Source organism: Leuresthes tenuis, unplaced genomic scaffold, assembly GCF_036924035.1.
Source record: "Leuresthes tenuis unplaced genomic scaffold, fLeuTen1.0.hap1 SCAF_22, whole genome shotgun sequence".
In the NCBI taxonomy this organism is placed as follows: Eukaryota; Metazoa; Chordata; class Actinopteri; order Atheriniformes; family Atherinopsidae; genus Leuresthes; species Leuresthes tenuis.
In genome coordinates, this window is record NW_027325376.1 from 25,461,097 (window position 1) to 25,481,849 (window position 20,753).

The following is a 20,753-nucleotide window of genomic DNA, read 5'->3' on the forward strand; positions in this document are numbered from 1 at the left end:
CCATATTGCCTGAATGTTTTTGATCCTACATGCAAGACATACCCTCAGGCATCCATACTTTATATTCTTTCTTTTCCAAAATTCAGATTATTTTGTGTAATTAACTCATTTCAAAACATCATGATGGTGTTTCAGTGTTCAGACCTGTCAGATTTTATACTCAATGTAGATATATCTGCACAGACAATGTAATAGCTTTGCAGTGAAACATGAAGTACTGATTCTAAATCTTTTCTCTTTCAGAATCATTGCTATTACCACGGCCATATAAGAGGACATCCAGAATCTTGGGTTGCCATCAGCATATGTTCAGGAGTCAGGTACAGTAAGCAGCTGATGATTCAGTTCTGATTTAGCTGAGGCAATCAAAGTCAGTCAGCTGGGGTAGGCTGCCACAGCATTTCAGTCAGGTTGAGATCTTGACTTTGACTTAATCATTGCTGCACCTTGATTCTTTACTTTTTCAGCCATCTGTTGTAGATTTTCCACATGCTTGTTGCGATCATTGTCCTGCGGAGAGACCAAATTCTGGCAGATTGTCTGACTGCATACATGATCCTCTTTGAAGATCAAAGCAACAGCTTAAAAGTCTTAAATGTCTTAAACTCCTCATATTAAAGGCTTAGACTGAAGCTTTCTTCTGGCAAAAATGTTGCACATCCTCAGGACAGAAGTCACAAGAAAATGCATTCATGAATATTTGTCAGTAAAAGAGACGTTAGATTAATGCTCAGAAAGATTTATAGTCAGAATTAGTTCAAAAGCCCATTTAGTGAAGTTTAACAGATACAATGTTAAGGAATTTCAGAAAATCTTTGTTTCTGATAAAGGGTGGTTTAGCGCTGACGCATCTGTCAGCACCCCTCAGTCTCTATGTCCTGATCTGGGAAGGTAGCCAGAAACTGCCTGTTGACAGCAGCTTTGATGGGAACAGACCAGACATGGGAGAGAATAGAGATCTGTACGCCAGCAGAATGCAAAAGCTTTTTTTTTTTAATACCCAGTCATTCACAGATGAGTCAGCTCCTCCAAATCTGAAGCCATGGATATCAACCGGAAAAATATGGAATGTTCTCTCCAGGTCGGACGGAGGAGTTTAAATATCTTACGAACTTTTTCACGAGTGATGGCGGGTTGAAGCAAGAGATGGGCAGACAGTTGGGGCTTTGTCAGCAGTAATGAGGGTGCTGCTCTGGTCTGTTATGGTAAAGAGGGAGCCTTCAATTTATTGGTCCATCTTTGTTCTAAACATCACCTGAGAAAGCTACTGAAAGAACAAAGTCGCGGATACAAGTAGCTGAAATAGGTTTCAGAAACCTATTTTGGAGATAGGGTGAGGAGCTCGGCCATCTGGAGGAAACTCGGAGTAGTGCTGCTGCTCCTCCGCAATGAAAGGAGTCAGTTGATGTGGTTTGGGCATCTGGTTTGGATGCCTTCTGGATGCCTTTCTTTGGAGGTTTTCTATGCACATCCAACAGGGAGGAGGCCCCAGGACAAACCAAAACTATGCTGGAGGGATTATATATCACTTCTGGACTGGGAACGCCTTGGGATCCGCCAGGAGGAGATGGAGAGTGTGACTGGGGAGCGGGATGGCTGGGTTTATCTCCTAAACCTGTTGCCTCTGTGACCCGACCTCGGAGAAGCAGAAGACAGCTGGATGGATGGATAGAAGTGGACCACAAACAATGAAGGAATTATTACATTAATCTATTAAATGTTATTTGCACATTTAGTTGCACAGAATATTATATTAAAAAGAAAAATACAGTCAACTGCTAAACACTGCTATCTATGGTTCAGATCAACCCTGGAATTTGTTTTTAATGTTTCCAGGTCTGCAGAAGTTTGATAAAAAGAAAAGATCGTATGGAAAAACTTGCGATTCCAGGCTATTTTCCCTATTTGGTTTTTGGAAAGATGAAAATCAGTGATTTCAATTAGATTTTAATTTTTGATGAAAAGAGCAGAATGTGTTTCTTATAGATTATAAATAAAAGACAGACATGGCCACCAAGATGGCACCTCTTGGTTCATGAACCATTTTATAGACTAGACGGCCTCTTGTCAGTCACAAGATAGCCTGGACTTTAAGAACCTGCTTTATATTGTTCTGAATGACCAGTGTTCTAGAAAAGACTTGGACCAAATAACATGAGAATTCCAAACTGCCTTCTTTTTGCAGCCTGAGGTGTCATCCTCTGCTGTCCACTCAAGAAAACACAGATCAAAAGTATAGTTGCACTGGCTTCACTTTTAGCTACAGTCTATTGTTTTTTTATGGTGGTTGAAGGAGGCATCTAGTGACGTTCTACCACTGTGTGGGAGACTGTGAATCAGGGGATCTTGGCTTTGAGAGCTTAGCCTAAAAATTAAGCTGATGAATTTTGAAATGAAAAATGTTTAGGAACCCTGATATTAAGATGAAGCAAAATATTATATATATATATATATATATATATATATATATATGTATATATGTATATATGTATCATTGTTGTATATCTTATATATATATATATATGTTATATATCTTTATACTGATGCCAGGATTAGGATTTGTTTTAAAATCAGCTGAAGAGGAAGCTTTAAACTCTACATCAGAAACACTGAACACAGTAAGGAAACATACACATACAGTACATACCTGTTTGCACTAGACATTAATCCTTGCTTTGAACAGGGAAAATCTGCCTGTTTATTGCCATCATGAAAGATTTCTACAGAGGTAATCTATTGTCCATTTCTTATAAATTGTTGAAATCAGTGTAAATGGCACCTTGAATGAGAACCAAAGAGTACGTCTTGAAAGCAACTACTGTCTTCAAACCTTGGTATGCCTTGGTAACCTTGGTCTTCAAACCACTGTGTTTCCTGATACCAACATGCAGTGAATTATAATGATTCACGCTCATGCAAGACCTAATTAATTTTCACAATCTATTGTAGATCGAATGATACTGTCAAGTAGATGTCACAGTACATCAGCAGTTACATAAAAGAGATGTGGTGTGTGTCAGTGGGGTAAAAAGTGATGTGCTTCCTGCTCTTCCTCTTTCAGTCAGGGATAATTTTGCACATTCGGGCATCTTTCATAGCAGAGTAACTCCCTAGTCTGTCTAGGTGCCGTCACCAGTACTGCAAAAACAGTTTTCTGGATTTTTCAAGGAGCTGTGACAAACCAACATTTTTTATTCCTGGTGTATGTGGACGATTTGTGCTGAATCATAAAGATCTTTAAAGCAGAGCAGTGACGAGACTATTACTGTGCTGTTCTATAGCATTTTAGACTTTTCTATAAAATGGCCAAACTGTACGACCCTGCACTGAAAAGGATAATTGTTCAATAGAAAGGTGTCCTCATTGCAAAAGTGGATGTTATGAGGTTCCTGCCAGGATACCAGAATTTTGGATCAGAACTTTATATACAGGTCTTGGCACTGACCTCAATCCTCATGTGCAGTCTTCTTGCTTGTGCTTTATGTTTTCATTTTCACTTCTGCCCTGCAATGCTCAACTAATTTTTTACTGGCAGCAACTTTCCTGCCAGAACAAGGTGTGTCGTATTGACTCGGGAATGAATGAACATAATTTTACAGAAAATGTTATACAACCATAGATACTCAATCACCTAATAAACAAGAAAGACCTGCTCAATTTTTTTGTTTAGAATGGCTCAGAGCTAAGATACAGTATGCACCTGACAGTGGAAGTCGACACCATGGCCAGCACAACTCCTTTTGCAAAAAATAAATTGACTTCCTCTGTAGCTATGGTGTCTGCTCTGAAGTAAATAGTAACTTTGGCAGAATATTCACAGGAAAGCTGAAATAGTTTCTTAGAAGTTCTAATACATAGCAATTCCTGCATGAGTCATTATTTTTCAGGGTCAGAATAGGAATGGATTTTCGAGTTGGCAGCACAAGTTTAAAGGTTCCTTAGAATTTGACTGTATTTGCAGTATAACGTAGAGACAAAATTTTAAAAATCTAAATACAACATGTCCTTACACTTGCTTTATAAATTACAATTGTAATGTTTCAAGAATTCTTTCAAAATGATGATGAAAATATGTTATTTCTAGCAAGGCCGACAATAATTTTCAAGTGCTGTTATGGTTTTGAGAAATTTATAATAAGGTAAATCGAAATGTATCTAGAAATGGGGGATGCCATATGATTCATGAACAATAAGTTTTTATACAGAACAAGTCAATGCGCTGCATCTTTTAACATCAGTTTAATGTAGCTCTTCATTTTCTATTCTAAAACAAGGCATGTCTTTGACATTGGTTAGCTACATTAAAAGACTGGGGATTCACTGTTGCAAATGGTACTGGCACCCAATTGTCTGTGAAATGCAGTTAATTTCGTAACCTTTTTTTTTCATTTTTTTTTTAAAAAAGGGGGTTTTAAGCATGAGTGGTCTTTACTGAAAAGTACCCACACAGGAAAGTGGGATGACATTTAGGAAAGTGCCAGAGGCCAGGACAACCATAGGTTGGTTGCTTAAAGGTCCCTCAGCCTCTGTACATGGGGCACCTGCTCAACTAGTTTAACAACCTGGCTTGACTAGATGACATCTTTTACCACAGCTCTAATGTTTGTATCATGACACAATGGCTGTCACTTCTGACCGCACTGTAAGATCATGACTCTTTAATATTGGGCAATAGCCACAGTAATTACCTATGACATGGCTAACATATTTTAGAAAAAGTCTTTAATATGTCCATGTTTTTATCTTATCCAATGTGTTGTTGTTGTTGCTTATGCCAACTGATACTTTGGTTCATTGCTCCTTTCCTCTAACAAAATTCTAATGATTTCCAGATGTATTAGATTTATTTATCATAAAGAATGTCAACGCTGGTTGTCAGACATGATATTTACTTTACGTCCGCTGGGAAATTATACGCTGCTTTTGGATCCCAGTAGCTCATCCAGGGTTCCCAAGGAGGTTCCCACCTGATGTCCCCAATGACATGTTGGTCAGCACTGCTCACTGGTCTATATAGGGATTCTAAGAAATTATTCACTGAGTCTGGTCCATTTTTTTTCTTTAGCACAAGTTTATTGTGTTTATCTTGAATTCAAATCTAGTCTAGCTAGTGACTGCTGTGAATATGGCAGCTGACAACAAGGGAAAGACCACGTGACTGATTGGAAAGACGGCTGACAGGAGGCAAAGACCCCGAAAGTGCTGCAATGGGTCAGCAATCCATGGGAGCAGTAGCGAGGCGTAGCAGCTTTGCTATAACCAGCATAAGCTACAAGCAAATTAAGGAGAATATCCCTAGGGTCAGCAAGAGCAGGGGTGGAAGATGACTCACCGGTAGACTACATGGCAACTGACACTGGAACGAACATGACTATAAGGTGGAGATGTGACTCAGTGATGGATAGGGGCACGGGCCTTTTCTCTAGGGCTAATTGAGAAGCAGGCTAGCAATACTCAGAAGGGCTGATTATCTCAGGAAAAAGGGAAAGCAGAAAGAATATGTAAGGACTGTGTTTTACAGGGACCCGTTCAAGTTTGTTAAAGGGTTGTTTAACCAGGAAAAGGGAGGGCAGCTTAAGGAAACAAAGTCAGAGGTTGAAGAGTATCTAAGAAATACATATTCAGATCTTGAGCAGTGTAGAGTAGTAGGCCTTCCACCTGAAATGCCACTATTAGGTGAGATAGCTCATAAGATGGATGTTAGACCACCTAGGTGGAAAGAGGTTGTGGAGTAGGGCTGCAACTAACGACTATTTTGATAGTCAACTAGCCATCGATTATTGAAATGATCAGTCGACTAATTGGATAATAAATCATTCAATTAATGGCTCTATTTCGCTACCAGCTTTTAAATTTAACTTGAGGTTGGTTAAGGTATATGTTAACAATAAAGACAATAAAACTTCAAAAATATGTCTTTTAATATACTGCTCATTAGGTTACTCCTGATACAAAAGATTAATGATAATAAAAAAAAGAATAAAAATGTTTGAAAACTTTCCCTTAACAAAAAGAAAATAAAAGTGTATTTGCCACAAACAAACAGCCACAGCATTATGTGGTATTGCAGTGTCTATTCAATTGAAAAATAATACAGAGTGGTTGTAACTTTGGACTGTGAAGTTGAATAATACAATTTTAATGTTGTACTTTATTGTTAAAATCCATGACAATACCACTTATTTATAGCTAGCAGGCTATGCTAACAAGCTAAATATCTTACCATAGTGAGTCTCCCAGAGCTCCAACCTGCTTCCTCTTCAAATGTTCGTGCATGTATGGACGTCATGGCATGCGCCTTACTGCAATTAGGGCCTACATGGATGATATGACTACAAAAGTGCCATGTATGAAGAGAATACTTGAGACTTAAACACAATCTAAAGTGAGTTGGTATGAAAATCAAACCAACTAAGTCCAGAAGTATCTCAAAAAGTAGAGGGAAATTAAGTGGTAGAAAGTTTGTAATAGATATAGAAAAAAAATCCAATAATTAGGGAAACGGCAGTAAAGAGTTTAGGTTGGTGGTACCAGGCAGACATGGATGATGGAGAGCAGGCGGTGTAGTTTTGGAAAGATGTTGCTGAGGGACTGGCTAGAATAGATAAAGCAGGGCTTCCAGGAAAGTTGAATCTGTGGTGTCTGCAGTTTGGATTGTTTCCTCGATTAATGTGGCCACTATCTGTGTATGAGATTCCATTATCTGTTGCAGAAAAAAAATGGAAAGATTAGTTAGCGGCTAGGTATTCCTAGATGCTTAAGTTCTGTGGCACTGTATGGGAAAGGCATACTCCAGCTCCCAGTATCTAGTCAAGTAGAGGACTATAAATGTACTAACGTTAAGACAGAGCTCCTGTTAGCTGGGAGTAAAGATGTTGTAGTTAGTAAGGTGGGTCCAAACCCAACCAAGGGGATGAAATGGAATCCAAGAGTGGCAGCTCAGGAGGCAGAAGCAACTCTTAGACTGTCAGGGACCTCAGGACTCAGGACACAGATGCAGGGTTTATTATTTAACAAAGCACAGCAAGGCAGGATGAGGATCTCCTCACAGAGCAAAGGAACAGGCTGTGAAAGTCCTAAGCACTCTCCTCAGTAACTATGGGTGAGGACGAGTGCAGCTATGAAAGTTATAAAACAAATCTCTCCAACTCAAGAGGAAAACAAAGGGCTATGAATGATTACAAAATAAACTGTCACGCTCTCCTATTCAAGCGGATTTAAACAAAAGACACTCTTAAAAAAAACAGAGGCACTATGAAACTTTAACTGTAAACACACCTTTAACAGTGGCGAACAGGATCTCAAGAACAAAACGCAAATCGCTCCACTAACGGAGGTTTCTATGAAACTTACAAATAAATAACTCTCCAAAAACGGAAGAACAAAACAAAGCTATGAAACTTACCGTTGTTTAATGAACACATAAACTATGACTATGGAAAACTTACAACAAGGATAGCTTTCAAGGAGGATCGCTCGACTTCAAGCTCGAGGAAATTATGACTGTGAATACTGTGGATCAAGACGCGAGTAATGAAGCTCATGAAAGGAGACAACATACTGGCACAAGACAAGGGAGACGCAGACTATTTGAACACATGAGGGACCAAGGGGAACAGGTGGAAACACTTAGGAATCAGGAAAGACAATCAGACGCTTGACACGGGAGGAAGGGCAAGATACCTGAAAAGAGAGCGGAAAGTTAGTGATTTTAAAAAAAAATAAAGCAGGACATGACAAGACAAGACATGAAACAGAATGTAAATCGTGACATAGACATACAGAGATTGTGGGCAATATTCAAATAGACCGGGGAGGCTTGGGGCTTGGCCCAGGCAAACCGGTGTGGAGTAGAGCAGGTCCCAAGGAGAAGAGAAAGCTAGTTGTTCAGCAGGTTCATACACAGGAGGAAATGTTAAGGGGTGCAAAGGCAGTGGCTCAGGCTAAACAGGGACAGTGGCTGAATTGGGAAGGTGTAGAGAAGAAAAAGTTTTGTTGGAAAGAGCTGTGGAGTACGGAGGAAAGGAGTATTAGATTTTTGATAGGGGCAACATATGATGTATTGCCAACTCCCCAGAACCTAAAACTCTGGGTAAACGGAGACCTGTTATGTTCATTATGTTCAGGTACTGCAACTTTAACTCTGTCACAATACCGGTGTACGTGGCGACATAACCAAGTATTAAGAAGCTTAGCTGCAGGTATTCAAGATAAACAAAGGCAGGTAAATTTAGGAGGGTCGAAGGTGAAGAGAATGGCAATTGATTTTGTTCAAAAGGAGGAGAAAGTTAATAAGACGATAAGGAAGCAAGGCAGCTTAGAGGATGCTTGTGATTGGAAGATGCAGGTAGATTTAGGAGGAAGGCTTGTTGTTCCACAGGAAATAGCCTCTACAAATCCTAAGACCTGATATAGTCTTGTTGTCTAGGAGTAGAATGAGAGTCTATTTCATAGAGCTGACTGTTCCTTGGGAGGAATTAGAGGCAGAAGCATATGAAAGGTATGTGGAGTTAGGGGCAGAACCAGAGTAGCGAGGATGGAAAGTTAGGATATGTCCAGTGGAAGTAGGATGTAGAGGATTTGTTGCAAAGTCTGTTGTCTCATTGTTGAGGGAGTTGAGTGTAACTGGACAGAGTGTGAGGAAAATAGTGAAGGAAATGTCAGATGAGGCAATAAAGTCCAGTCAGTGGATTTGGATTAGAAGAAGCAATAGTAGCTGGGGGCCCAGCAGGGGGAGCACTTACGGTAAACAGACTCTTGGAAGAAGCAAGGCAGAAATCCAGGATATATTTAAGTGGAGGGTGTGGCCCAAGTGAACCTTTTGAAACCAGGCGGCCATTTTAGGTGATTTAGCCTGTATGGCCTTGTTTTTGCTGGCATTTTTAGTGATTGTTGGACTGTTTAGGTCTGAGTTTGTCTGCTAAATCTGTTAGTGTGTCTTGTCCTACCTCCACCTCTGGCAGCCTCTATACTTTCATTACCCCCTACCCAAAGAAGGGTTTGAATCCCATTCCTGTACTTATCTTTACCTCTTCTATTTCTACCGCCTACCCAAACCAGGGTTTGTATCCCGAACCAGGGTTTGTATCCCCAACCCGCTAAGACTGGTGTGCAGGTGGTGAGAGGCTGGGGTAGCTTGTGGTTGTGGAAAAAAAAAAGAAAGATGGTTATTGTGGTGTGAGGAGCAGTGATGGCTCGCATTAGGGGAGTGACTCTGTGATCACTGTCTAGCCTGCTGGAGGTGTTGTGGGCCCAACTAGAGGAAACACTAGAACAATACTAGAAGGTGTTCACACCTTCCCACCTTGGGAACCCCAAGCACATGTTGATCAACACTGCTCACTGGTCTGTATAGGGATTATAAGGAATTATTCACTGAGTCTGGTCCATTTTTTTCTTTAGCACAAGTTTCTTGATCCACTCTTACATTTAACTCTAATGTAAATGCCAAAATCTTGTATAGACTCTGTGGAGGCTTTGTAAAGTTAGTCAATCAAATTTTAAGTGTAGAATCAAGGCATCAACTGGTTCATAGCTAATTTTATTCAGTTCAGGGGTCTGCATGCTGATACATCTTTAACATTAAATTCAGGTTCCCATTTGAATTTGTTAATCTTTACATCCCTATTAATAAGCCTTTTATTATAATTATCTTTTTTTTATATAATAGCCTGGCTAATGAGAGGTTTTTGAGTCCAGCAGCAATATATATATATATGAAAGTCAAACCAGGCTCAACTGCTAAGGACATTTTTGCTTACACCCTGAATAATCTGTCATCAGATCCATCATGTTGATGGGTCTTGTTGGTAATGCTTTATATACTAATTCTGTTTATAGGAATTACTAAAGGCAAGATATTATGCAGAGAAAGGCTGCAACAATTATTTATAACAGTGTAAGCGAGTTGGGCAGAGAATGTCAGACCTCAGCTACTTTCACAGCATCATACTTTTAGTCATTGTGTAAAGTGACCATGAAGGACATTTGCCACATTGCATTTCCTGATCCTACTACTGCAAGACACCAAATTCAGAATATTTTCCAGGCTTTACCTTGGGCTTTAACATGGATTTACAGTAAGAGTTGTGCTTTGAGTTAATTAAAGTATGAATTGATTTAAAGATGATCTAAATTCAATGTCACATCCATGTATTGTTAAAGTTGTGCCGTTTTTGTCATACAGGTTTTTTTTGTTTGTTTTCTCTGTCTCTTTTTTTAATACAGGGGCCTGATATCTTTGAATTTTAGTGACACATACTACCTGGAGCCAATCAGCAGTGAGAACCCTGTGCATTATTCACTGCTGAGTGCCACGGAACTGCCAATTCAAGGTGGAGACTGCGGCCATGGCCATCACACCACACAATCTAACCATATCTCAAACCTGCTCAGACCATTTCATTCACGGGTGAGTGCCCTGGGCTACATTAGACTGTATTTAGTTGTTGTCCTAAAAAAAAAGTAGCACTTCTATTATTCTTTCAGTGTGTTTACAGCAAGGATAATGTTGTTGGTTTTTTTTTGTCATTGAACAAAGATTTCATCATAACCTTCAGTATAGTATAATTCAAGTAGTCTGAGATGAACTTGAATTTGGCTCATCCTGTCGGCCGTTTCCAGACATTATACTGTAAATTCCAGTTGTGACATCATCCAATAACTGGAGAGAAAGTTTCTACTGGCTGATATGTTCAGTGACAGAACATTCTGCTACAGACACTGCTATCCCGGCAGTGGCAACAACAGTTCCTCCATTTCATACAGCACATTTTACTCGGTGTTGTCACTTTGAATATCTGTTTAGGAGTCCGACGGTGTACAGTGAGTACAATGTACTTTTTTCTATTCAGAAAACCTTTAAGGAAACCCTCTTCCTCAGGGGGATCGCTGACCTTTATTGGTGCCTATGAGTTTGTCAACCCATCACAATTCTATATATTGCTGCATAAATTTAAAATATCTATTTTCCGGTCAGTCCTGAAATTGAGTAAAAGGAGCACATATTAACAAACATGATAAAAGTTTAGTGCTTTGTGGATAATTCATCAAGGGAAATGTATAGTCAAAAAAGAGTCGGCTGTGTTCATTTAAAAAAAGACACCAAGCTTTTTGTGAAAGGGACTAATACCCCTCTTTGCAAATTGATGTTAGTCTTGTATGTCCCCAGAATGTGTATTTTAACTTTTAGCTCAAAATACCACTAATATTGTTCATTCTGTTGTACTTAAAGACCTTTTTACAGCAGACATTTTGTCTGCACCATCTCCTCCTGGAGGGCAGTCTTTCTCTCCAGTTGGCCCTCTATCCCCCGCAGCACCACCAGTTTCTCCCTCTCGAGACACACTAGCGTCTCGCTACAGGTTCAGGTTGTTATGGGGGGCTGCCCTGTATGCGGACACCAGGCCCTGCTGGTTGGCGCATGGGGAACAGGCTCGATTGTGGAGGGTGGGGGGGCGTCCTCTCCAGGGGATGTGCATGTCGCCGCTCCGCTCCCAGATGGCTCCTCCTCCTCCTCCTCGCCCTCTGGGTTTTCTGAGAGCCCCTCATCCCCCAGCAGATTGATGCCCCCACTAATGCCTTCAGAGTTCTTTCCAATTACGGAAAGAACTTTTTCCTCATCGGGAGTGAGGGTTGTAGCACCAGGTGCGCCACCACCCGTGCCCATGCTCTCTCGTCTCACCTTTTTTGGTTTGGCTTTGGAACTCCTGCCACTTTTTTCTCACAGCACCCCAGTCTCGCAGGCCACAGGGACCAGAGGGGGATATCTTTTGGGCTATAGCCTGCCAAATTCGGTTCTTTAAAGCTATGCCTTTTTTGCCCTTTGTTCCCCCAAATAAGACATCACGGTTCTGCCAGACCTCGTCCACTAATACGGCCATCTCCTCTGCGGTAAACGAGGGGGACCTCTTGTTCCGTTTAATGGCTGCTTTTTCCATTCTCACATGTGTGTGTATTGCCACAGGGGGGTATATATAAATGTATACGCGTTAATGGGCTTGATTACTACTTGGATACACCTGTTAGCTATGATCACACACACACACACACGCACGCGCGTGTGGCCTAATTGCACCTGTGTGTGGGGACCATAGGGCATTGTGTGTGATTTGTGCGCTGATAAAGTGTTTGGTGATCGATTTCCCTGGCATCGATTGATTTAGTTTCACCACCACGGCGATGTACAGCTCCCACTAAGAGCTTCTTAAGAAGCTTCTTTGGCGGGATCTCAAGAAGGCAGTTAAGAACGCGTCTGGGAAACACCCCTATCTTAGCGCTCCTTCTTAGCCGAACCCTTCTTAAGAGCCTTCTTAAGTCCTTAAGAACGATCGAATCTGGGAAACGCAGCCATTAATCGTTACTGTATGAATGTCTTATCCTTTTGATTATTCCTAAAGTATATTCTTTTAGCACTTAACACTTATTTGTTTTGTCTTTTTAACTAAAGTTCATGTACTCTGGGCTTTTTCTCTGACACTACATTTGTGCTTATTACAATGAATTGAATTTCAATTGGCTTGAATTGGATTATATTATTTAAGTGCCTTGAGATGACAATTGTTGTAATTTGGCGCTATATAAATAAAACTGAATTGAATTGAATTGAATTATAAAAGAAACCCCACAGATGCCATTCGGGTAATTGGCTTTATGGTGAGAGAAGCTCATGGAGCTCAACTAACTTAAAGGGGAACTCCGGTATTTTTAAACCTAGACCTTTTTTCTGGCATGAAATACGTTTATCGACTCAACGAGAACAGTTTGGTGAAAGTCGGCGTCCTTCGGAAGATATTTAGATAATTTGCGAGCCAACGGGGCTTAGACGATGCAGACTCTAAATAAGGCATTATCTGTCTTTATTTCACCAATAATTTAAGACGAATGAATGAACGAACGCGTACTATAGCTCTGTTAGCGCATACCTACTGTTATGTGGCTACTTGCAGCTATAGGAGAGCTAACGGAGGGATTTCTACACAGGCACTCTACTGGGACCACTTCATCCACACGCATGGCTGCAGCACAGCTCATTCACTCCGGTAAGAACGTCCATCTTACTCAAAGTCATCGTTCACGTTGTCAAAATTTGATAAATATCCTGCCATGTTGCACAAAACTAGCAGCAGCAAACTCTGTGTGAAGTTAGCCGACTGTCACAGAGAAAGGAGTAAATAAGCTGTGCTCCAGGGGGGCGTGTGGATGAAGTGGTCCCAGTAGAGTGCCTGTGTAGAAATCCCTCCGTTAGCTCTCCTATAGCCACAAGCAAGCTCATATTAATGCACGGGCGACGAAGGGGGCCCAACGCAAGGCTCGAGAGAAGAAAAAAATCATGCACATTGCTCTGACTGCTGTCTGTGTACAGTTTTGAGCGAGAGAGGGGGAGGGAGGGCGGGGAGATTAATGTATTGAATAAATTTAAGCCACTGTGATTGGTTAATGATTATGGCTGTCAACTTGTGATGTTTGAAACTCTGCCGAAGTGGAAATTGTGAGTAAAGTGGAGCTCAAAAACAAAAAAAATCATTAAGAGAAATTACACAGGCTGTGCGGAATAGCCTACGTGGATGTTTTTTTTTTTTTACATTTATGCTCCCTGTGTGACCGTTCGGACCGTTCTGTGTATTAGAGGGCTGCATTGGGATCGGGTCCCACTGGGTCCCGCGGGACCCAACTCAAATCTCGCGGGAGCGGACGGTATGAATATTGATACGGGCGGGAGTGGGCGGCTAAAAAAAAAAAAAATCGGGATCGGGATGTAGCCTAGCGACAAGATGTCAATAAATGATGTTGAAAGGAAACTCAAAGAAGGTCTTTACAGCACAAAGAGAGAGTTTCTCAATTGTCCATGAATCTCTTTATTAATACCCTATAAAATGACATGTTTTCTCCTGCGGGACGGGAGAAGAAATCAATGCCTTTCTATTATTGTGCGGGCATAAATTCTCAAAGTTTTGCGGGTGCGGCGGGAGTGTAACACACGTTGCGGGAGTGTAACACACACGTTGCGGGAGTGTAACACACACGTTGCGGGAGTGTAACACACACGTTGCGGGAGTGTAACTCACACGTTGCGGGAGTGTAACTCACACGTTGCGGGAGTGTAACTCACACGTTGCGGGAGTGTAACACACACGTTGCGGGAGTGTAACTCACACGTTGCGGGAGTGTAACTCACACGTTGCGATTGCGAGCGGTAATGGTCAGAAATTCAGCGGGAGCAGGATGAAGAAAACAGTCTCGCGCAGGGCTCTACTGTGTATTTTAAAAGAACTTAACAAAGTGCTTTTAGTGTCGTATGAGTATGTTAATTAAATTTCTGTATAGAGATATGTAGAGCTATGTAAATTTCGCGAGTTATCTAAATATCTTCCGAAGGACGCCAACTTTCGCCAAACTACTCGGTGAGTAGATAAGCGTATTTCATGCCAGAAATAAGGTCTAAGTTTAAAGATACCGGAGTTCCCCTTTAATGCAAATAGAACTGAATTTGATCTTACTAACCCATCTAATTTAAGCATTCGATTCTGTAGTTTCAGAAAGAGAGAGTTTGTGGACAGTAGGAGTAAGTTTTCACGGGCAGTTGGAAGTTGTTGGATCAGTTAAGCACGCATTCCTACTGCTTGTCTTGCTCACAGCCTTAGGCAAAATGTTTTTAGTAAGCAGAAATAAATCAACGCTCTGAGTTTGTAGCATCAATTTTCGTAATCACATTACTAAAATAATCACCAAGTAAACAAAATTAGGTTTCAAAGTCATAACAAAATGAAAAGTGTTCTCTGCCCTCAGACCTTGGGTGAGCTGACAGAACTCATATTAGCTAATATGAAACATTCTAACGTTAAAACAGAGCTCATTTTAACTCAAACAAACTTAGATGTGATTTCACAAACACTCACTGTAGATATTAGATATTGTTTTCAAATACCAGGTTTGGAAAGTATTACCATCACTGTTAAATTGTGCCAATTATGTTCTCATGGTGGGTCTGTCCTGCATGGGTTCAGAGGAAATATTGTTGCAGTGTGAGAACACCAGCGGGGGAGGGCCAGTTTCAGTCAGGCAGTCACAGCGGTACATGTAATATAACATTCTTCTATGCAAGTCTCTCAATTTTTTTTATTAAGGCATTAATCTATCATGATCTGATGTTATGACTTTACTTTACATCACAGACTTGTTTAGTTTAGTCCTGCTGAACCAAGACTCAGTTTCATGCAACAGCAGATGCCAAGAAGTTTATCTATGAATAACAATTATCTAAGTGGGCTGTAGGTTATCTGTTTTGTCTTTTTAACTAAAGTTCATGTAATCTGGGCTTTTTCTCTGACACTACATTTGTGCTTTATAAAGAAACCCCACAGATGCCAGATGCCATTCGGGTAATTGGCTGTATGGTGAGAAAAGCTCATGGAGCTCAGCAATGCAATGCAAATAGAACTGAATTTGATCTTACTAACCCATCTAATTTAAGCATTCAACTCTGTAGTTTCAGAAAGAGAGAGTTTGTGGACAGTAGGAGTAAATTTACATGGGCAGCTGGAAGTGGTTGGATCAGTTAAGCACGCATTCCTACTATTTGACTTGCTCACTTATTGATTGAAAATGAAGGACTTTGAATTTTGTGCAAGTAAGTGCAAGTATTATAATTTTTCAATTGAAAATTAATTCAGTTATTTTCAGAAAGAACTTGAAGCACTTTTTGCAAAACTTTTTTTTGGGTTTAAGAAAGATCTAGGAAAAATTCTTAAGGACTTAGGAAATTACAACAAAATCATAATTTGATACTTCATCTAATGTAGTCTTTTCACAATAACAAAGGTTATGTCATATTTACTGTATTAGTAATAATATGTAATATGACTTCATTGTCAAGGTTCATAATTTAAAAAAATAAGCATTTATTCGCAGGAATCACAGTTTGTACAAATGGATATAATAATCGCGTGCTGCTATCATGGCTGCTGTTCAGATACTTCCAGGTCACTTCACTCAGTCTGTAAGGTTCCTGAGCAAAATAGACTATTCATTAGGACCCATACTTTGCCCCCTTTTTTTTTCTTTTTTTTTTTACAAGTTGACAACAGAAAGATATGAGGGGTGGCTCCAGACTTTTTCTATATTTAGACATACAACTCCCATGATTGTCTTTTAGTTCACTGACCCCATTTGAACATTTGTCTGTGGAGGAGTGATCTTTTTTGTTGTATACAAAAACAAGAGTGAATGGTTCTCTGTGCCATTTTAGTGAGCAAAATTCTCATCACACCACCTGATGAAATGGCCTAATTGATTTCCAAACCACAGATGCAAAGTTCCTCATGGCTCTCAAACATATAATCATCCTTTTCCTCTATTCCTTTATCTTCGTCCCTTGTGCATCTCACCCCTCAGCTCTCTCAGTTCCCTCACACTCACTCATTAATCCTGGCTTGTTATGCAGAAATGCCTGCTACAGCAGATCAAGAGGCCCAGAGCTTTTGCTACTTTGTTTTCATATCAAATAAACAATGTGTGAGTGCATTAGTGTATAAATGTGAGTGTTGTATTGTGTCTGCATCCACAGATTTTCAACCATTACGCATTAGTCTTTGTGTTAAGTGCTGAACAAACCATGACCCCCTCCTCACTACCACACATTTATTACAGCAGAGACTTTTTCTATTTGCTATAATCAAGGCTCAGGATGATAGAAAATTTGTAATGGTAGGATATAAGGATTTGAAAGCTTTCAAAAGACAACTGCATAGGTTCTGTAATCAAGTCTCGAGTCAAGTCTCAAATAAAGACGCGAGTCCTAAGTCACGTCCAAAGTCAGATGTGGAAGTCCAGAGTCAGATCCAAGTTTCCTTTTCTAGTCATCTGACCAAATATCTAATTCAAATGTAGAATAATTTTCTCAACTGGAACCTGGTAACGTTTCAATAAATATTCGTACATCTCTTCTGTGACTTCACTGTACATAAATGGACTCAAAATCATAAAGTTAATTGATTTGAATTTTGAGTTAGTTGATTTGAATAAAGTATTAGAAACTTTAAAAGAGACAACACAGAGCTTTTTGTTTGCTTTGAAATATCAAGTATTTTCAAGTAAAAAGGCTCAAGCTACAGAGCCTGGCAAGTGCGGTCACATTCCAAAATCCCACCATACCGACATGGGCCTCCAACTGTCGGAATGGTGACAATTATTTTCTATCACACGTCATCATTCCAACACTTTTTTCCTCCCATTATTGGAATTATCTTTTATTTATTATAAACATCCCGCCATTCTGACAATTCCTTTAATAGCATATTAAAGCCTTTTTTTTTTTTTAGAGGAACTCCATAACCTCGCAAGCCAACTATAATAAATTATTATCAAAATCCCCTGAAATTTGAAATATCAAAATACAGGCATAAATGTAAATCGGGCGAGTCTGAAACATGTTAGATTAAGCAGAAATACAGTGTCAGTGACCTGTCACAGCAGCCAGCTGGAGCAGAGCTCTCCACAGAGCCCATGCCTCTTTTTCATACTGGCATCATATGCAACATTAATAATTGCAATTACAGACATCAATGACAGCTCACTTGTGTCGGACGTCCCGGTGCTGCAAATAAAACCAATTTCATATATTAGGCTACCCAAAACGTATTATTGTTATTATTATTTTTATTAGTTTATTAGTTTTAAATAAATAAGTGAACATTGTTTGTTTGTCACTCCTTTTTTTGTAATAAACTATTTGAATATCATTAATTTGCTTTTGGAGTTTATTTTGAAAATTACGGAGTCATGACATTGTCAGGATCAGACAGTATCCGACACATCTACATGACAGCTGTTACACTACACACCAGATTTGTAGAGAAATAGTAACAACACAGCCCTTATGGATAGATCCTGAGTGCCATCGTCTTTTATTTTTATTTTTACAATCAGCGCAATATGTTTTGTAGTTTGAATGTGTTTCCTCTAATATGTGAAATTGTGGCCAGGAAACGTTCAGACTTCTTACAGGTTTTGGGGTTGGGAAGCACATCTGTTTGTTCAGATTTGATTCGCTTATAGTTAAAGGGGTGAAATCATGTTTTTTCTGGGTTATAAATAAACTATACAGGTTAATTACTAACAAACTAAAGCTTGCATACATTCCCTGAAGGAAGATTGCAAAAATAAAAAGTAAATTTTTCGCTTTCAACAATGTGTTATAATGCCGAAACAATTTTAAAATGCTTATTTTCCTCTGTGAATAAAAGGCACGTCAGCCCTGACTTCAGGCTTTGCGCAGGCGCACTGGTCGCTCGTCTTGATGGATATTCATAGGATTATGCACAAAAATCTGTGCGTAACTTTTCGTACATTTTGATACGAACTGTGGGTGAGAGCAGTCTGCTGTATCAAATCTGTACACGTCTTAAAACATGTAAAATGCATGAACAGAAAGAAGGGACTGTTATCTGTTGAGTAACGCACATTTCCTTATATGGAAAGCCTTATATGGAGTGGTTGACCGTTTGCATGTCAGAATGGTGCGATGTCGGAATGGTGGGATGTCGGAGTGGTGGGATGTCTGAATGGTGGGACGTTTGCATGTCGGAATGGTGGGATGTCGGAATGGTGGGATGTCGGAATGGTGGGACGTTTGCATGTCGGAATGGTGGGATGTCGGAATGGTGGGACGTTTGCATGTCGGAATGGTGGAATGGTGGGACGTTTGCATGTCGGAATGGTGGGATGTCGGAGTGGTGGGATGTTTGCATGTCAGAATGGTGGGATGTCGGAATGGTGGGACGTTTGCATGTCGGAATGGTGGGATGTCGGAATGGTGGGACGTTTGCATGTCGGAATGGTGGGATGTCGGAATGGTGGGACGTTTGCATGTCGGAATGGTGGAATGGTGGGACGTTTGCATGTCGGAATGGTGGGATGTCGGAGTGGTGGGATGTTTGCATGTCAGAATGGTGGAATGGTGGGATGTCGGAATGGTGGGACGTTTGCATGTCGGAATGGTGTGATGTCGGAATGGTGGGATGTCGGAGTGGTGGGATGTCGGAATGGTGGGACGTTTGCATGTCGGAATGGTGGGATGTCGGAATGGTGGGACGTTTGCATGTCGGAATGGTGTGATGTCGGAATGGTGGGATGTCGGAGTGGTGGGATGTCGGAATGGTGGGACGTTTGCATGTCGGAATGGTGGGATGGTGGGACGTTTGCATGTCGGAATGGTGGGATGTCGGAGTGGTGGGATGTTTGCATGTCAGAATGGTGGAATGGTGGGATGTCGGAATGGTGGGACGTTTGCATGTCGGAATGGTGTGATGTCGGAATGGTAGGACGTTTGCATGTCAGAATGGCGGGATGGTGGAATGGTGGGATGTCGGAGTGGTGGGATGTCGGAATGGTGGGACGTTTGCATGTCGGAATGGTGGGATGGTGGGACGTTTGCATGTCGGAATGGTGGGATGTCGGAGTGGTGGGACTTTTGCATGTCAGAATGGTGGAATGGTGCGATGTCGGAATGGTGGGATGTCGGAGTGGTGGGACGTTTGCATGTCAGAATGGTGGGATGTCGGAGTGGTGGGACGTTTGCATGTCAGAATGGTGGGATGTCGGAATGGTGGGACGTTTGCATGTCGGAATGGTGGGATGGTGGGATGTCGGAATGGTGGGACGTTTGCATGTCAGAATGGTGGGATGGTGGGATGTCGGAATGGTGGGACGTTTGCATGTCGGAATGGTGGGATGGTGGGATGTCGGAATGGTGGGACGTTTGCATGTCAGAATGGTGGGATGGTGGAATGGTGGGATGTCGGAATGGTGGGACGTTTGCATGTCAGAATGGTGGGATGTCGGAATGGTGGGACGTTTGCATGTCAGAATGGTGGGATGGTGGAATGGTGGGATGTCGGAATGGTGGGACGTTTGCATGTCAGAATGGTGGGATGTCGGAATGGTGGGACGTTTGCATGTCAGAATGGTGGGATGTCGGAATGGTGGGATGTCGGAATCGGTGGTGCAACCCAGCAAGTGCCACTGGGAGAAAGAAAACAAAAAATGGTTGATATCCATGACTCTGGACTTCCACATCTTGACTTTGGACTCGATTTGGGACTCACATGTCTTTATTTCTTTGGGACTTGATTGGAAAGACTTGCAAAACAGTGACTTGTTTCCACCTCTGTTTTGTAATAATGCCCTTCAAAATGCAGAAACAACACGTTTATTCTCACTTTGATTTAATAGGTTGAATTTAGCTCTTTAATGTTGTCCCTTTCTGTCAGTGTGTATTCAGCTTTCTATGTTCATAAAATGTATGCTAATTGTAAAGCCCAACAACTCCACACCATACGGGGTCATTTCCTCATGTGTGCCTCCGCTCAAAAAGCCTAAAACCCCACAGTGGACCCCCCACTGGGGGATGAATAAAGCATTAGTCTATTCTATTCTAAACACATTTGCATGATGCTTAGTGTCTTGTTTGGCAGACCTCGAACATATAAAAGAGCCACAGTCTCCAACTCCACCATTTTTAACCAATCAAGTGGTCTGTCAGACCACACTAGAAATTTGGATAGGAGGGCCTTGAAGAGCCAGGAGCTTGAATTAAGTATTTGAAGGTGTCAAGAGGTTTTGCAGTTTATAACAAACATATCAAACATATACATCTAGAAGACACCCAAAATAAATGTTTTACACCTAGACAGTATCTTTTCACTTATCTGGACTGTTGCTTGTTTTTATTCATTTTAATTTAATTTTAGTTATTT

At 40.8% G+C, this 20,753-nt stretch overlaps 1 protein-coding gene across 1 annotated transcript in view; it reads left to right on the forward strand.

Annotated features, from left to right (window-relative positions):
- Nucleotides 1–20,753, forward strand: part of adam19a (ADAM metallopeptidase domain 19a) — a 223,620-nt gene that overhangs the window by 137,703 nt on the left and 65,164 nt on the right. The window contains exons 5-6 of the mRNA XM_072376152.1: nt 244–320; nt 10,228–10,411. Of these exons, the coding sequence (XP_072232253.1) occupies nt 244–320; nt 10,228–10,411 (261 nt within the window). The remainder of the gene's footprint in view (nt 1–243; nt 321–10,227; nt 10,412–20,753) is intronic.